General features: G+C 36.3%; 3 protein-coding genes across 3 annotated transcripts; 1 reads left to right on the forward strand and 2 right to left on the reverse strand.

Moving 5' to 3' along the window:
* The first annotated feature begins 740 nt into the window (after positions 1 to 740).
* Positions 741 to 6,260, forward strand: LOC104771288 (SNARE-interacting protein KEULE). The gene is made up of 21 exons (XM_010495797.3): positions 741 to 1,143; positions 1,829 to 1,887; positions 1,979 to 2,060; positions 2,153 to 2,231; positions 2,323 to 2,373; positions 2,469 to 2,565; positions 2,685 to 2,717; positions 2,856 to 2,981; positions 3,055 to 3,246; positions 3,397 to 3,480; positions 3,570 to 3,668; positions 3,747 to 3,823; positions 4,043 to 4,139; positions 4,383 to 4,508; positions 4,599 to 4,694; positions 4,775 to 4,894; positions 4,969 to 5,043; positions 5,175 to 5,374; positions 5,579 to 5,669; positions 5,760 to 5,849; positions 5,948 to 6,260. Exons 1-21 carry the CDS (start codon positions 1,071 to 1,073, stop codon positions 5,999 to 6,001), a joined length of 2,001 nt encoding a protein of 666 aa, XP_010494099.2. The 5' UTR covers positions 741 to 1,070; the 3' UTR covers positions 6,002 to 6,260.
* On the reverse strand, positions 6,237 to 8,853 carry LOC104771298 (deoxyribodipyrimidine photo-lyase). Its single transcript, XM_010495805.3, has 9 exons — positions 8,406 to 8,853; positions 7,869 to 8,209; positions 7,537 to 7,777; positions 7,267 to 7,424; positions 7,145 to 7,181; positions 6,992 to 7,050; positions 6,836 to 6,917; positions 6,654 to 6,725; positions 6,237 to 6,542 (listed from the first exon to the last, which is right to left on the reverse strand). The coding sequence occupies exons 1-9, from the start codon at positions 8,712 to 8,714 to the stop codon at positions 6,357 to 6,359; spliced, it is 1,485 nt and encodes a 494-aa protein (XP_010494107.1). The 5' UTR covers positions 8,715 to 8,853; the 3' UTR covers positions 6,237 to 6,356.
* A 5,049-nt stretch (positions 8,854 to 13,902) lies between these two features.
* Positions 13,903 to 17,085, reverse strand: LOC104771307 (uncharacterized). Its single transcript, XM_010495814.3, has one exon. It carries the CDS (start codon positions 16,549 to 16,551, stop codon positions 14,143 to 14,145), a length of 2,409 nt encoding a protein of 802 aa, XP_010494116.1. The 5' UTR covers positions 16,552 to 17,085; the 3' UTR covers positions 13,903 to 14,142.
* Positions 17,086 to 17,845: the final 760 nt, after the last annotated feature.

The following is a 17,845-nucleotide window of genomic DNA, read 5'->3' on the forward strand; positions in this document are numbered from 1 at the left end:
TCAAGTCGATAGCCTTTGGATTCTGCTAGCAAATCTCAGCCTGCGGTTTCCATGGCATATAAAAACTATATCTGTTTTTCTTTCTTTACCAACAATGTATGTATTTGGTGATGGGTCACATGCATTATATCATATTCATACCTTCTGTTCAACACATCGTTTCCCGTCCAGGCTATGAGTCCAAATGCATATATATATATATATATATATAGATCTTTTGGAAACAACGGAAATAATGTGTTTTTGATGATTGACCAACCAAATACAGAAGAAAGAGGAAAAATTCTAAAGAATCAGTTTAAACCAATTAAATCGATGAGAATTCTATTGAATTTTAAAATATTTGTATTTCACAAAAACCAGAATTTCAATTAGAAGTAGAACATTTACTAGTATTTAGCAAATAATGATGCACGAAAATAGCCAACTAATTTGCATTAGAGATTAAGCTTATTTTTACTTGTTACTTAGTACACGTCTTCTAATCACGTAGTTTATGGAAGAAACTAAGATATCTCTGATGGGTGGTGCTACACCAAATAATATGTCTACTTCTAGCTAGTCTTCTAGATCAACTTAAATCATTTATAAACCAACTTATCTATTTATCATCCTAATAAGACTGATTGACTCAGTCCACAGAGTCCACAAATGAAGGTTCGTAAGTTTGGTTTACCAATTCAAACCGCCGGTTCGGGTCAACACCGTCTTCTTCACCGCGGTTTTCGAGAGAGAGATAATTTTGATTTAAATAATTACTGGTTAAAATTAAAAAGTTATTGGAAGGAGGGGGAGAGAGAGAGAGAGAACAACAAACGACAACGACCGAAAAAAAAAAAGAAAAAAAAGAAGGAAATTAGAGCTTTCTTCATCGGTCTTCGTCTCGGTCATTTGTCGTTTCTCTCTACATTTTTTTTTGTTTGTTTTGATTAGTTCGCGATCTTCTTCGTCTCTCCCTCTCTCTCTCTCTCTCTTTGTCTCCGGTCAATATTTTGTTCGATCCGTCGATCGGAGATTTTGACTGGAGGAGATTTAAAAAGTTCTGAAGAAGAAATTGGCAGATCGCAGCTATGTCCTACTCCGATTCCGATTCGTCATCTCAGGCTGGCGAGTACAAGAATTTCCGGCAGATTACTCGTGAACGTGAGTTCCCTCTCGGTCTCACAATTCTTTTTATGTATTTTTTTTTTACTCTCGTTGATTCGGATTGACTTGTCGATTTTTTTTTTGGATTCTCGTGATCTATATCTGATTCCGGATTCTGCGGAGCAGTCTTGTGTTGTTTCATTTTTGATTCTGGGTTACTGAGAAAGAGAAATATGTTGGTTCTCTGCGGTTTTAAGTTCGTAGAGAATAATTTTGAGTTCAATTAGTCGCGGAATTTGCATTTGGGACAGGTTTTTTTTTTTGGAATTTGTGGTTCAAAAAGATTATAATTAAGATTTAAGATGAGAGTTTTATGGATTTATATTAGAATTGACAAAGCATGGTTCTCTCAAGGAGATGTCAATTGAGGTAAAATGTTGTTGATACATTTTAACCAAATGCTGCCTATCGGACACTTAGGAACAGAAACTGTTTACATGTTTGTGATCTTCTATTGTGTATAATAAAAGGCAGACATGGTCTTCTGTTTAGTGTTTTGAGAAAGGGTCATGGATTTTTATTGTAGTTACATTGTAGAGTTAAGGGTGTGTAGTTCATGTTATGTATTGTTTGGGTCTGAAGCTTTGACTGCTGTCATTGCTCGTTTCTCTGAAGGCTCTTTTAGTTTTATTCCACACAAGAGGTAGTGTATCTGATCGTTAACATTTTCTTCATTTCCCAGGACTCTTGTATGAGATGCTTAGATCTGCAAAGACAGGGAGCTCAAAATCCACCTGGAAGGTATGTTTTCGGCTACTTTCACCTTGGGCTGCCCAGGTTATGGCATGATACCTAATTTTCTGCTAAATTTTCTTCTTTTTTCGTATTTTAGGTACTAATCATGGACAAACTCACTGTCAAGATAATGTCATACGCCTGCAAAATGGCTGATATCACACAAGAAGGAGTTTCACGTGAGAATGAAGTATTTTTGTAAATATTCTAGGTTAATTTGATGCTTTATTTGGGAATAACTTAATTGCCGTAAGCTATCATTTCACTGTAGTTGTTGAAGACATATTTAGACGAAGACAACCTCTACCTTCAATGGATGCGATTTATTTCATCCAGCCAACTAAAGAGAAGTAATTCATCTTTGATGTTCTCTTTTTTGCTTCCAAAATATGTGACATTTGTTATTTCCTCTTGTATTAATGTTCGATTCTGTTGTATCAGCGTCATCATGTTCTTGTCAGACATGTCTGGGAAATCACCCTTGTACAAGAAGTAAGGATATGATTCCCTGATAGTTACCTGATCTATCTTGGATACTGTTTCTTTAGAATACTGATTTTCTTATTTGTTCCTCTGCATTTGTGAAGGGCATTTGTTTTCTTCAGTTCACCGGTTTCCAAGGAGCTGGTTGGTCACATCAAAAAGGATTCGAGTGTGTTACCTCGGATTGGAGCATTGAGAGAGGTGTATATTGCAAAAAAATCATACTTTCTAGTGTATACTGATTGTTGCTATTCAATTCTGTGTTATAGAGCTCTGATAACATCCATATCGATAACTTGTCATTCAATTTTATTCTACAGATGAATTTGGAGTTTTTTGCTATTGATAGCCAGGTAATTGGTTTGTGCACTTTAGTCGCTTTTATATTATTCTCTATCATATGGTCTGAAATGCAGTGTCATATGTGGTATCGTATTGTTCGTGATGTAAAAGAGGGTTAAAAGAGACTTTTATTAACATAACTTATACAGGGTTTCATCACTGATCATGAGAGAGCTTTAGAGGATCTTTTCGGTGACGAAGAAACTTCTCGAAAAGGCGATGCATGTTTGAATGTTATGGCTTCTCGAATTGCCACAGTTTTTGCTTCACTACGGGTACCAATCATTTTCTGACGTTTAATGATTATTATCGGCGGATGATTCGTCTAAATCATTTTGGACGTGACAGGAATTTCCAGCAGTACGATACCGAGCTGCGAAGTCACTTGATGCATCGACAATGACTACTTTGCGCGATTTAATCCCCACAAAGCTTGCAGCTGGAATCTGGAATTGTCTGGCAAAACATAAACAATCGATTGAAAATTTCCCTCAGACGGAAACGTGCGAGCTCCTCATCCTTGATAGATCCATAGACCAGGTTTTGGAATTGTTTATTGGATTTGAATTTAATGGTTCTTTCCTTTTTTTTTTAGTTACTCAAGATTGCATCCATTTACTTATGTCGCTCATGCTTTCTCCCCTACATATGATGTATGATTAGTAGCATCTGCTTGTTTTGAATGTTTAGATTGCCCCTATTATACATGAGTGGACTTATGATGCTATGTGCCACGATTTACTGGACATGCAAGGGAACAAATATGTACATGTGGTAAGTTCATTTCTTTGCTGTATAAGATATTGTGATCCTGTGGTGGCTCTCTTCCTGGATACTCCATATGATGTTCTTTTAGTTTTTAGATTCCAAGCAAATCAGGCGGACAACCAGAGAAGAAAGATGTGCTCTTGGAGGAACACGATCCTATTTGGCTGGAGCTTCGACATGCACATATAGCAGATGTGAGTCTGATGCCTAGGTCTTTATTTCACTTTGGTATTAGAAAAAAGTTAATCCTCTTGACCTGTGTTTTTGATCAGGCTAGTGAAAGATTGCATGACAAGATGACTAATTTCTTATCGAAAAACAAAGCTGCTCAGCTTCAGCATGGTAAGAGGTAGGTATTACTTTATTTTTGTAGTAAATGTAACTTGAGCATTTATTACATTTCCCCTGAACTGGTGGAACCGGATTTTACTGTTGGATTATGTGCTCTTGTCATTCAGGTTGATCACACTCTGTATTAATCTACGTACTATAACTTATTTGATTGGAGAAGTACTTTCAATTTTTCTCTCCTTTTTTTTAATCAAATTTATTCGTCTCTTATTTTTAGAGATGGAGGTGAGCTTTCTACAAGGGATCTGCAGAAGATGGTTCAAGCGTTGCCACAGTACAGTGAACAAATTGACAAGCTCTCGCTCCATGTAGAGGTAAATCGGTAGTTATGAGCACTGCTCCCTTGTCTTTTCTTGTTACGTCCACCACCACTTCAAATTCTATAACTTTCAGTTTATGGTGGTGCCACACACAAGTACTCTATTAGTCTGCATCATTTGGTTAACATTTCATAGGATTTAGTGTCTAAAAGCTGTCTGTAGATGCCCAAAGTTACCGCTTCTTATGCTTTTTTTCTCTGAGCTTCGAATGCTTATAACTCTTTATTATCGTTGCAGATTGCTAGAAAACTCAACGACCTTATCAGAGAACAGGGTCTTCGGGAGCTTGGACAACTTGAACAAGACCTTGTTTTTGGTGATGCTGGGATGAAAGATGTGATTAAATATTTGAGTACGCAAGAGGTTCGCATCCAGTTAATAGTGGTTGATTTAGTACTGTAAATTAAGACATTAAGCTGTCGAGCTTTATATATTTTTTGAACTCATGTACAGGAGGCAAGCCGTGAAGGTAAGTTACGCCTGTTGATGATCCTTGCAACAATTTACCCTGAAAAGTTTGAAGGTGAAAAGGGTCTAAATCTAATGAAGGTACTTGGGGTCTTAGTGCTTCTGGATCTTTGTTTGACTCGCATCCACCCCATCTAAGTCTTTATTGCTTTGGTTTATAGTTGGCAAAACTCCCATCTGATGACATGACCGCCGTAAACAATATGAGATTACTTGGTTCAGCTGTTGATGCCAAAAAGAGTATCTCGGGAGGTTTCACTTTGAAGTTTGATCTTCACAAGGTAACGTCTTCTACTCTTCCACCTATATACGAAACTATGTACATCTTCTTAATATTCCCTATTAACGGCTGCAGAAAAAACGAGCTGTCAGGAAAGAGCGCCAGGAGGAAGCAGCATGGCAGTTATCTCGGTTTTATCCCATGATTGAGGTACTAATCGCAATTGGCTTTGTTGATTTTCCTTACAAGATTTGCATAGGACACAACTACTTAAAATTCTTTTTAGCATAGAATACGAGTTTTCATGTGCGTACTGTTTTTTTCATTCTGGAATTTGCCAGGAACTCATCGAAAAACTTAGTAAAGGAGAACTGCCAAAAGAGGATTTCCCATGTATGAACGAACCAAGCCCAAGTTTCCATGGATCAACGTCACTTCCAGCAGCAGCAAGTAGTAGTCAAGGTCAAGCTGCTCAGTCGATGAGATCAAGACGCACACCAACATGGGCGAAACCTCGAGGTTCAGATGATGGATATTCAAGGTAAACTGTTTTTAAACAATCCAACAAAGAATCCAAAGATCAATCCAATATGAATAAAATCTAAACATAAGTTGGATTGTTTGTCGAACTTCATAACGTTTTTGGGTCTCATTGTTCATTTTCAGAATTTTCTTTCTTGCTCACATCATTTCAAAATAGTGAAAAGGAAACTTTTTAACCTGAATCAGTTTTTCTTTCTTGCAGTGATTCGGTACTGAGACATGCATCAAGCGATTTCAGGAAGATGGGACAGCGAATATTTGTGTTCATCGTTGGTGGAGCGACGAGATCAGAGGTTAGAAGCTGTGGAAAACGACTTGTATTGTTGGAACTAAAATCATGATATATTTGCTCATCGCTTTTCCTGGAATTTTTGATTTTCCAGCTTAAAGTATGCCACAAACTATCCACAAAACTCAAAAGAGAAGTAATCCTCGGGTCTACAAGCCTCGACGATCCTCCACAGTTCATAACGGTAAGCCACACACATACTTGACATTCAGAGATTTGGCAAACTTTTGAAATCATCCTCTCAGTTTAAGTAATCTTCTCTTTCCTCTTTGTGTCCCACAGAAATTGAAGCTTCTGACTGCAAATGAGTTATCAATAGACGATCTCCAAATATGAGAATCCAAATCTCAAATCAAATCCCTGTCTTTGTTCTCTTATCTGCCAATCTAATTTGTAACCAATGTGAACAAAAAAAAGGATAAGATTATCAGATTATGAGATCATGACACTGTAAGTGTACACTTATTGTTTGTCGGATAAGTATGTAAAGCAACTCATAAAGTTGACTTCTAGATCTTTGGCTATTGTCTTGTTACATTCGATTGTGTAAATCACTCAAATCCTTCTTTGCTTTATCAAAATCTCTTTTTCGTAAGTCATTCAGTTAAAGATTTCTTATGTTGAATCATTCATTACAATACAACACAAATGTAGTCTAACAAGTAACAACACCAAGGCATTCAAAGTTGAACTAAACACTAAATATCTTCGGATTAGTAGAGTCTCTGGTGAGCTGTTCTTCAGCTTTCCTCTTCTTTTTTGTTACTGACACCAGACTCTTGACATAAGAGATGTAACTGTCCACATTGAATTTCCTTTTGCAACCCGCATAGTTCATGTACCGTATCTTCCCAAAAACCGGCCTCTCTTTCCACCCCTGAAACCCGCCAAAGCACAAACCGATGAATCAGATCTAATCACACGCACAATATTCTCCAATCTATTCAACTATCACTTCTTGTCAAGTAAGAGGAGAAAACGAAAGAACCTGATCATGAACACCGCATATAGACCACATACACCCAACATATCCACTCGGGTCACGACCATCAATCTCATACTACATCAACAACAACATATCAAAAACTTTAAGCACCAAAAAGGAAATCAGTGGTACATCCGTAGATACAAAAAGAAAAGGGTCAGGATGATATTATGATGGAAGTAAACCTTGTTATTTAGATAGATGGATATGGAGAGAGCCTCTTCAGGTCCCTTGGTCCATTCCAGAATCTTCTTTGCCCAATACATTCTGCAACGTAATGTTGATAAATGTCACTTATTACCGTCGTTGCCAGTATATAGCACAGTCATGATTTTACTTGCCTCATGAAACCGTGCATTTTCCCTTGATAAACCATCTCTAACTGTGAAGCATTCCATAACTGCCAAGATTCAACAACCAGAAAAATAACGCATGAAATGCAAATGAAAATCAAAGCTACAAACAAACTATGCGACGAGAGATTAGTGACTTACAGGATCTGCTGTCTGTCCCTTCTCTAACTGCTCCAACCTACAATTTTAATACCATTCAAGATTAAATATAGAAGATACGGAAGATTTTATTTCCAAAAGAAACTAGGAGTAAACGACTGTACGAGTAAATGTGTTCTCTCTTATCAGAAGCATGATCCATTAATGACTTCTGTGCCCACTCCCAAGCTCCCTTCAAAGAATCATAATGAGGTTGATAGTAGCAAAAATTGTCTGAGAGTTCTCTTCGCACAATCATTTCTTCCAAGAATGTGTCTACCGCCTGTGATGGACAAACAATGCAATTACCAAACTAATAGTGTGAACAAGAGGTAACAACAAACAGAGAAAACTGCCCACGTATAAACATTCAAAAGTATAATTGGCTTATGAACCTGAGGGGAAGTAGTCCGGACTTTACGCGCCTCTAAGGCACATCGCTGAGCTGATATCTGCCCGAAATGTAGATAAGGAGAGAGACCAGAGAGTGCTTTCGGCTTCACAGGATTATTCCTGTCCGTTGAATAATTCTTCAACCTTTTCGTCAAGAACCCATCTTTAGTTCCCATCAATACTTCCATCCCGGCATCTTCACCCGGCACACACCATTCAATCTCAGGAACTTCTGCACCCTCCCTATCCACAAATCATAAGCACCATGTAACTCTCAAATCCCAAAGAAGCATAAAGAAGCGGGCGTTATCAAACAGATTAAACAGTACCTAACCTTACAACTTTGTCGATGAGACTATCCCAATCCACCTTATTCACCATCCCAGCCCACTTCTTCGTTGGCGGTTCGAGTGTAGGAAACTCAATGAGGTAATCAGGTAGTAGTTTGTTGATCTTACCCCGTATTGTTCTAGCACTGTACTCCAATTTACCGGAAGCAGCCCACATTGGAACTACATTGTGAGCATCAACCTCATGTACCGCTAATGAATCACTAGTTCTCTTAATAACCTCATCTTTACAACTCCTGATTTCTCGTAAAGGAGAGAAATCAGTAACCAGATGTGAAGCTCCACATTCTGCTATGAAATTAGGGATTGTCTCCTTTGCATCTCCCTGAAATGGTTACATCACAATCAAAATCAACTTAAGGTTTTTAAAAAGAACAAAACTTTACAGCTACCAAATTCTAAGGTTATATTATTCGAAGTCTAAATCGCTTCATCTACCATCTCATCTCCATATATAGCAAGAACGTAAAAACCCTAAATTTTAAAATTGGGTTTGATGTGAGATCGAGCTCGGAACTCACCTGTAATAGAAAAAACGGAATTTGAAGAGAATCAATTTGACGGTGAAGCTGGCGCAAACCCTTTAACATAAACCCTAATTGCCTCGCCTTTGCGCCCAGAAATTGATCGAACAAATTGAACACGACGGCCACCGGCGCGTTGGTTCTGTTTGCCAAATCAACGGCGTGGATCAACGCCCAGTTATCTCGCAACCGTTGATCCCTAAACATCCAGTAAACGACAGGACCCACAGTTTGATCCGACGGTTGCCATGAGCCTTTCTTTAGGACCCGGATCCGACCCGTTTGAACCGAGATTGACGACGCCATACGGAGAAGAAAAGACCAGATCTTTTCGGAATTCCACTAATGTGCGCCGTTTGTGCGACAGCGGAGGATGCTTAAGCGACGAAGCGCGCGACGCCTTCGAAAAAAATGGAGGGAAGACAACAATGCACTGTTTAGGTTTGTGGTTTAAATTTGATCTACGTGGATGATCTACCTAATTGACACGTGCGAGTTTCTGATTGCTTACTCTTACTTCGCCTATTCACGAGATTCTTCGTAAGTCGTAACAGTTATTAAAACGGTATTACATAAAACAAAAATTAATGTTTTCAAACCTAAATAATGATAATTCAGAAGCATAGTAATAGGCGAGTAAACACAAATATTCGATTGTGGTTAATTTCTTGAATCCACTCTTGGCCTTGGCTGCATGCTTAGAGACATCCCTTTAGTTCGTCTTTTAGAGACCTGACCCTAGTGATTAATTAGTTCTATTCTATGCAAGTTGCATAATGCAATTCTAGTATTCACTTTGATAGTACACAGAAACTATATTTAATATGTGTATCAAAAGTGTAGTTACAATGAAATCACTAAAAATAATCGCCGTTTTTAACATGATCGTCTTATTTCTACCCCATTTGTAATGTGTGTATATATGTTTTTTTTTTTTTGTCAAACAATGTGTGTATATATGTTCTTTATGACGTTCTTCGATAGTTGAATCCATGAATTTGTGTGTGCGTTATGGTCAAGAACATCCTGACAAATCATTTGATTTCTTGGAATTATATATTCTGAATTGCTAAGAAGATAAACGTGTAAGTAATTATTTTTAAACGAATCAAATTTATATGATGGTGCTGATTAATGATGAAAAAAAGGAAAAGAAGAATATATGGATTAATTGACCTATATAGTCTTGGTTCATCATTTCCTTTAAATATAAAAGAAACCTAGATCAAATTATTCCTTCACATGCTCAATCGTGCTTATCTAGGGTTTACTCATTGTAAAATCTCCAATACATAATTGGAAAACATACCTTCTGTTTTTATCATTATGCTTTTTTATACGTACTGTTACTGTATTAAGTTTTTCATTTTATATCACATCATGAGGAATGATAATCGCTCTTTCCACAAACTGTCCCTAATAATTAAATCCATTATTATGAATACCATATCATAAGAACAAAATTCATGATTAATATTTCATTTTCATTAATTTAACACATAATATATCAATACGATTCGTCGATAGTGGGTGAACAACATGTATTTGGTATGTAAACAGATATATAAACAATAACAAATGTGCTCATAAGATTGGTTATTCCCACAATTACCATTATTTGATCTGACTTAGTGATTTTTCTTTTAACAGATTCCAAAAATTGCATTCCTTAGATTTACCTGTACTATTAGTCTATAAGCATACCTACCATATCTTAATTTCTGATTCGATTCAGTAGTTAAAAGTTTATTTGACCTCAGCTAATCTATACCAATTTTTCATTATTTAAATGTAATAAATTTGTCCCAAAAAAAAAATGTAATAAAAGAAACTAGAAATACGTAAATGATTATATTGACCTTATCGATGGATTTCTAGACTCATGAAACTGAGGCTATTCCAGTCTTTTAAATCAAAATTTTAATTAGAACAAAGACACTTGGGGTTGGGTGGGTTAATTATATTATAAGACCCTAATGACAGCCCCTAAGCACTGCACAGAATCATTGTCTTATATACCTGATTTTCAATTTATCAACTATATAGGGAGACAAAAGCTGATAATCAAGGAATTAAACAATACATTATTTAGATTACATCTACTGTATATGTTTGACTTATTTGTATTTACTTTCCATCTACCATGACAAAACCCCCTATGGTTTAGCCAATGTATCATAATTCATAATACAGCCATTACAAAAAAATGTAATCATAATTTCAGATAAAAATAAAAAATAAAAAAATTTCCTTTTTTTTGTATAAAATCTTTTAAGCTTTATATTTTCAGCCATTGGTTATATTAATTTTTTTAAGTTCAAAACTTAGTTTATTTTTACAACATATAAATTTATGGTTTTGTTGTTTTTTGGTAAGTATGATTGTGTTTATCATAAATAGTGTATATTAATTTTTTTTTAACACCTTAGTGTATATTATTTTTTATGAAACCATTACCAGTATAATATGTATTCATTTTCATAAAATAATAAACAAGCAAAAAGATAACAACGATAATACATGAGAATGGAATTTTTTTGTAGGTACAAATCAATTAAAACATTAATCGCGAGATAGTAGCGCTAAGATTTTTTTAATTTGCAATATCTGTGGACAAAAAAAAAGACTGATCATGTTATTATAAAGATTGCTTGCTTTAATAATTACAAATCAAAATGATGTTTTAGTGTCCGCAATGTGGTTGTTATCATTCGTTATGTCGTCTGGCCAAAGCTTACTCTTAACTCTGGACAATAATAATAAGTTAATAACCCATAAAGGATTTTTCAAATCGATCGGTGAATCATTTTTTAAGAGCTTAAAATCCTTATTATATGTTCTCAAAATACTAAATGACGTCAGTTCTGGAGAATTATTGCATCATAAATAAAACTGCGGAGATCTATGTATCCAGTGGTCAAATACAGAGACGGTTTGACCGCACGTGCCAGTAGACACGAGTATAAAAACATTCAGAACTTTGTCAGTACTAAACGACGTAGTTTGTTTCTTTACTGATGGGAGATATTTATCTGCTGCTACTCATACAACGTGTACTCTCGTAGATAAAGACACGTGTCACAATAAAAATGGAGACTCTGTAGATTATGAAATCAAGCGTCCACCGCACACGAATGCAATAATCTCTAAGACACTGATCTTGCCACGTGGTAGAGATTATTCAGTAGCGCAATCAATTGCCCTAAATACAGCCAATTTTTTTTTTTTTTGGTTACACGTAGTTATTTTTGTTATTGTGTTGATGCATCTTTTAAAAAATTTAACCATCAAACTGGATACATGTAATGTAATTACATTAGTCCATATATATGCAATATAAATCCTATAGAAATATTTATAAACGAAAAAGGTGATACACCCATTGCAATGATTATTATAGATCTTTTACGCAAAACATATGTAATACGTAATACTATACGTTAAAAAAGATCATACCTAATGCCATATTTCTATAAGAAGAATGTGCACTATGGTATTTGTTTACTGAATATTATTATTATATATGCACTACGATATACAAATTAATATATATGTAAATAACTAACAAGCGTATTATTTTGTAGATTGTCATATTTTTCCTTTTGTTAAAGGGATGAAAACATAAACTTTAATTGGTTTTCTTAAAACAACATTTGAAATTTGTTCTACCTGATTATCGCGTATTAAAAGAAGAAGATGTTGTCCTCATGATTCAAATCACATAAGATTATTCTTCATTTTCTTTCCTCCTTGAAGCTTTATTAAACCTTTTAACGCAAAAAAAAAAAAAATCAAAATCAAAATACACACATATTCCATATAATTCGAGAGAGATTTGGTGAGAAGTCAGCATTGCCGACAGGAAGTTCTGCCTCACCACCAAAATGGTGAAAAATACCAAACCAATAATTACAATAACTTTATTTTTGTTATAATTATATTAGTACATAATTACAGTACTATAGCACCTCTTTTTTCACGAATACAGATGGTATCTTATTTAATCATAGACAACAAAAAAAGCTTACGTTCTATCTCTTCCAGTTTTTGTTTAAACGATAACGTACAAAGTGAACGCCCATGTATATATTCTAATAAGGTTTTTTGATTAATTACCTGATTTAAGTTTTGATTATTTTTTTTTTGTTTTGTTTTTGTTATATCAGCTACTCGAGGAGGTGGGTGAGGTGAATATAATGCCTAGCTAGAAAGTTCAAAATTTTACAAGGAGGAAAACAAAAGTGTATTTTTTTTTTTTTTCATTTTTTTAGAAAAGTAGAATACTTTGCTATTTGTGGGGTATAAATATAATTATTGATTTCTACTTTTGGGGTTCCACCCTTGTTCAATCACCATAGTTACAAATTACCACCTCAATGAAAATGATTCCTTGTCAAATAATTTAACTTAAAACCTATTTTCCCTTTAATCAGTAGACTATAAAGATTCGACTTTAAAATATTACTATTAGTTAGTAAACTTCACTATGAAAATTACTTGTTTAATATAACAGTACTTTAGAATGTCGTACATATATGTCTGTATGTATGTGTGAGAGTGTAAAAAAATAAAAGAGGTACTTGACTTATCTATTTGTCTGTAACTTAATGGAAAAATAGCATCTAAATTATTGTATATCTCTTTACTATTTCTAAATAATTGTTTGTTTTTTCTTTGCTTTCACTCTTATTACTTAATTTGTGTAATTTCACTTTAGCTGTCTGGTCAGTCCATTTATGAAATCTTGCCACTAGATTTCAAAATTTGTGGTACTATTGATAAAGTTATGATTTACAAGAATATAAATCATGGGTTACAGATTTTATTTTATTTCTTTTATATAAGAAAATAAAAAATACCCCACAAAGTACAATACCATGGGCTCATAATCAATAAAGAGGAAAATTTCTAACCTTTCTAAACTATTCATAGCGGTAGAAATCATGGGTAAATCACACATCTTGCTACAAATAGATTAACAAGACTTCATCTATAATTGTCCTTCCACATCTACCATTTCACCTTTTTTTTTTACAGCTTTTGTATACAGCTTGTATTGAACTTGCTTTCATGGTGGGGATCCACATTTTTGTTTTTATGAAAGACTTAATATAGATAGATACTATTATATAGATGGATAATTATAATCATGGTTGATATGAAATTGAGACCCGATAATCTTGGTTTGTTCTTCTTCAGAAACTCTAGATGGTACAAAAAAGTATGCATCTTTAGTCTGTCATTTGCCATCAACAAACGTTATCATGAAGAAAAGAACATTAAACTTTCAAAAGTTTAAGTCATTTTTCTCAAAAAAAGTACAGATATGTTTTGAAGTCATGATTAAGAATATGAATTTTTGATGACAAAAAGTGAGAGGGATCATTACACTGTGTACCAAGAGAAGAAGAAACAAAAGCTGTCATTAATTAGAGTTTTTTTTTTTTTTTCTAACCTCTAACCGATACACATATAGATGATAATGACAAGAAACTGAAATGAACGACTTTGTTATATAGAAAATTATGAATACAAATACTCAAATCACATATAGATTAACTCATCTTCTAAAAGAAACCAAGTACAACAAATTGAATATTTAATGATATAGTATGAGATACTAGTAAATGGAAGAAAAGAATTTAAACAATCCTACGAAATGCCAAATTCTATTGAGATAAAAACTAAGCTGAAATCAAATGGATCAAAAAAGAGATTCAAATTTATAAAAATGTCACACTGAGGATGTATCCACAAGAACATCGTTTAGCAGATGATCCTCACCGTTAGCCATGGCTAGCAGCTCTGCATCCCTATCCTCTTCATTTGAGAAATCTCTCCTTTCGAATTTGGAGTTAGCTGATATGAAGATCAGCTTCTGAGCTCGATCTATAGCTGCATGTGACCGCCCGTTGGAGTTTACCCATTTCAAAAGAGAGGAATTGCATTTGAACCCGCCAGTAGTCGCGTGAAGGAAAATGAGCCTTACTGCAACTTTCCCTAGTGACCTGAACTCGCTAAGATACGTCTCCCAAACAAGTCTACTGCTTTGAGGATTCGCTATCCTCATCTTTCCAGAAACCGGATCACGCTCTTTCATTTGGACCGCCCGTGCATACATAGGATCGAGCCCTTCGGTTCTCCATTTCATCAGTTCCATCAACGCAATGTGTGCCTCGTCTCTAGACACAAGTCTTGTGATCAACTTATCTACATCTTTCTCTTGCTCAGGCGACAAACATTTGAACGGAGGAAGATACTTCCCGCTACTATCTCTTATCAAGTAAAGAGGGTCGAGTATGAAAGCCGCAGCCCAAGCTGGATGATAACTCTTCTTGAATCTTCTCTCAACGAGTTTCTCCACATATCCTTCCCCTACATTGAACTTAGAATCCCAATCTTTAATCTTAGCTCTCAACTCGTCCCATAGCGGTAGGCATTGCCCTACAAGCAGCTTCTCTTCCTCTGTTCTCCTAGCCATCTCTTTGACAAGCTTGATCAAAGCGTGAACCGCCTCTACCTCATTCCAAAACCCTTCGTCTCCAACCATCTCTCTGACCTCCCTAGCCATATGATCCTCCATTAAAACAACTTTACAAGCATCATCATGCATTACCAACTGAATTGCTCTAGCGGAACTCAACACATCCTCAAGAAGATTAAACAAAGGCTCGAAGAAACAAGCCTTGTTACTACTACTACTACTACTACAACTCCTACGTTCGTCGTCGTAATAGCAATGTAAAGGCAACCTAAGCATAACAGACTCGCCGTGTTCTTGCAACTGATACTTACAGTGAGCGTTACGTATCTGCGCCGTGTTGTTGATGAACTTGGCGAGCCTGACACAGTTTTGCGAGACGGATTTGAATAGAGGCAGCTCTTTTACGAAGTCTTTGATCAAACTGTTGAGTCCTTGAAACTGACAAGACAGATTCACCATCCACTGGTGCTGACTCTCAAGATTCCTCAGTGCTTTGGTCTTGAACTTATCAGAGACTATCCCAACACATCTCTGAGGTGAATTCCCACAAATGCCCTTCACCGTGTCCAGCAAAAGCTCCTCCGCGTAGTTCGACGGCACAGCTCCGTTCAACAGAACTGCCTTCCTGTACAGACTCGTCCCGTTGGGTAAATTCACAATCAAACTCACGAGATTCTCGCCAGATTCCCCTGTTTTCCAGCCGTCCGATGCGATTTGGAAGAACATGGCGTCTCTGATTCTCGAATCAGCCTCTGCTTTTGCCTCCTCGTACTTCAAGTCCAGTCTCGTGGTGGCGAAGTCTCTCTTGGAGATGATCGGTAGACCGACTTGGGTGAGAAAAGCTCGAAACTTTGGATGCTCAAGACCCGAGAGAGAAACAGAGCCGCAAGATTCGAAGACCCAATCAGAGAGAGAGTCCAAAGCGGACTCTATCTGCGATCTGGTAAGTGACTGCGTCTGCGACGGTTTAGGACTCTTAAGCTTCTTCACACTGTCTTCAAGCATAGCTAAAGGACCCAAATCGTCTTTTCCGCCGGAGAGCATCAAATGCTGCTGCTGCGGAGTAGTAGAGTAATGCAACTCCCCGCCGCAGAACCTGGAAGGATCGACGACAGTTATAGGCGTGACGTGGTAAGACCCGCCGATGGGAGGAGGGTTAAGCCGAGAAGGAACCACGGTGGTGACAGCGCCGGAGGAGTTTCGTTTCCGGTGATGAGTCTGAGGAGAAGACGAGGAAGAGGTGGGAGAAGGAGTGATGGTGGAAATGGGAGTGACAGAGTTGAAATTGGGACAAGTGCCGCGTTTGAGATGCTCAGAAGCGGTGCGGGAAGGGTTAGAGGCGGAGAAAACGGCGTCGCATAGAGAACAACGGAGCTTCACGGCTTTAGGGAGACCAGTGTCGGTGTTGCGTACGAGGATAGGTTCAAGATGAGTCCAATACCACGCGCCTTTGCCTTTAACTGCTTTAGTTCTTACAGTCATTAAACCTTCGTACCTCTTGTTTAATGCTTTTGCTGTTAGCTCGTCTGTTGTTAGTCCATCGATCGCCGTCGCTGAAGGAGGAGGAGCAAGAGAAGCAGGAGGAGGAGGAGGTGGTGGTGGAGGAGTCTGTTGTTGTTGTTGCTGATGAGCCGCCGTGTGAGCATTAGTCGTCGCCATCAGATTAATAATAATAATTAAAAAAAAAGTTTCGATGTAACGAAAAAAAAAAAAAATCGGAAATTTCGAGGCTTTGGGTGTTTTTTAAGCGGGAGTTGGATTTTGTGGCCTCGTAGAAAACGTGTGACATTTACCAGAGATGAAAAGTCGCCGGAAGACGACGATCTTGGACGTCACTGACATTTTCCCGGCGATCAGAAGAATTGGAATTTTTTTTTTTTGGTAACTCAAGTTCTTTCTAGTAACAATAATATGAACTAGCTTCTCTGTTTCACTATTGTTGTGAGAGAGAGAGAGAGAGTTAGAGAGGGAAGGAAAGAGACAGAAGCGGAGAAGAAGAGGAGAGAAATATGGAAGAGAGAGATAGAGAGATGAAGAAGGGGTTGAAGGTCACGCGCATGGAGAGGGAAAAGAGAGTTGAAAGCAGAGTCCCACGTCGTACGAGAACCCAAACGTTACATTGGCTATAAGACTCTCTCGCTTTCTCATCATTGGAGCGTTTTACTCACGCTCTTCCTTTTTTTTTTTTTTTTCCCTTTCGAAAATCCCTTTTCTTGTCTCCTGCTTTAATGTTTTTTTTTTAAAAAAAAATTAAAAAGAAATTGGAACTATTTGGGACCTTAATTTAATGCATTTTAGATTTTCTTAACTTTTGTAAACGTTTTTCTTGTTATGCAGTATCAACCACCAATGTTAAAAGTAATTTCGCTTTTTAAAGAACAATTTTTTTTTTTTGTCTTTTTTAGAATTTTGGAAATATCATCTACCATTTGGTTAAAATTATCATTTTTTTTTTTACTATTTCTTAAATATACGTATAAGTATTGACACTAAATTAGTAGAAAAACTCAAATATATAAGTAGGCTATTAGAAGGGTTTGTTGACAAAAAAAAAGGGTACAATATTAAATTAGATGGATTTTAATTTTTTTTTTAAATGAAGAATCCGGTTTAACAAACCCTCGTTGTGATTTTATTTTAAAAAAAATGACATTAACGGTTGAAAACACTTTTTACATTGTGATTCGGTTTAACAATTTTTTATTTTATTTTATTTGTTTTGAATATGGTTATTACAAAAACGAAGAAAACTGAGTGAGCCGTGAGTGGGATTTCCATTTGTGTATTGTTGTCTACGTGGGATGTGTTCAGAATTTGGGCATAAAAAGGGTTGTAAGTATTAGTAGTAGGAGAGAGTGAGAATTTAATTTTTGTTTTCTAGATAGACAGTGAAAGACATTTAACGCAGAGTCTGTGTTTGTGTTGTGTTGTGTTGACCATTTTGTGTGTTGAC

This window comes from Camelina sativa, chromosome 3 (genome assembly GCF_030686135.1).
Source record: "Camelina sativa cultivar CO46 ecotype springtype chromosome 3, ASM3068613v1".
In the NCBI taxonomy this organism is placed as follows: Eukaryota; Viridiplantae; Streptophyta; class Magnoliopsida; order Brassicales; family Brassicaceae; genus Camelina; species Camelina sativa.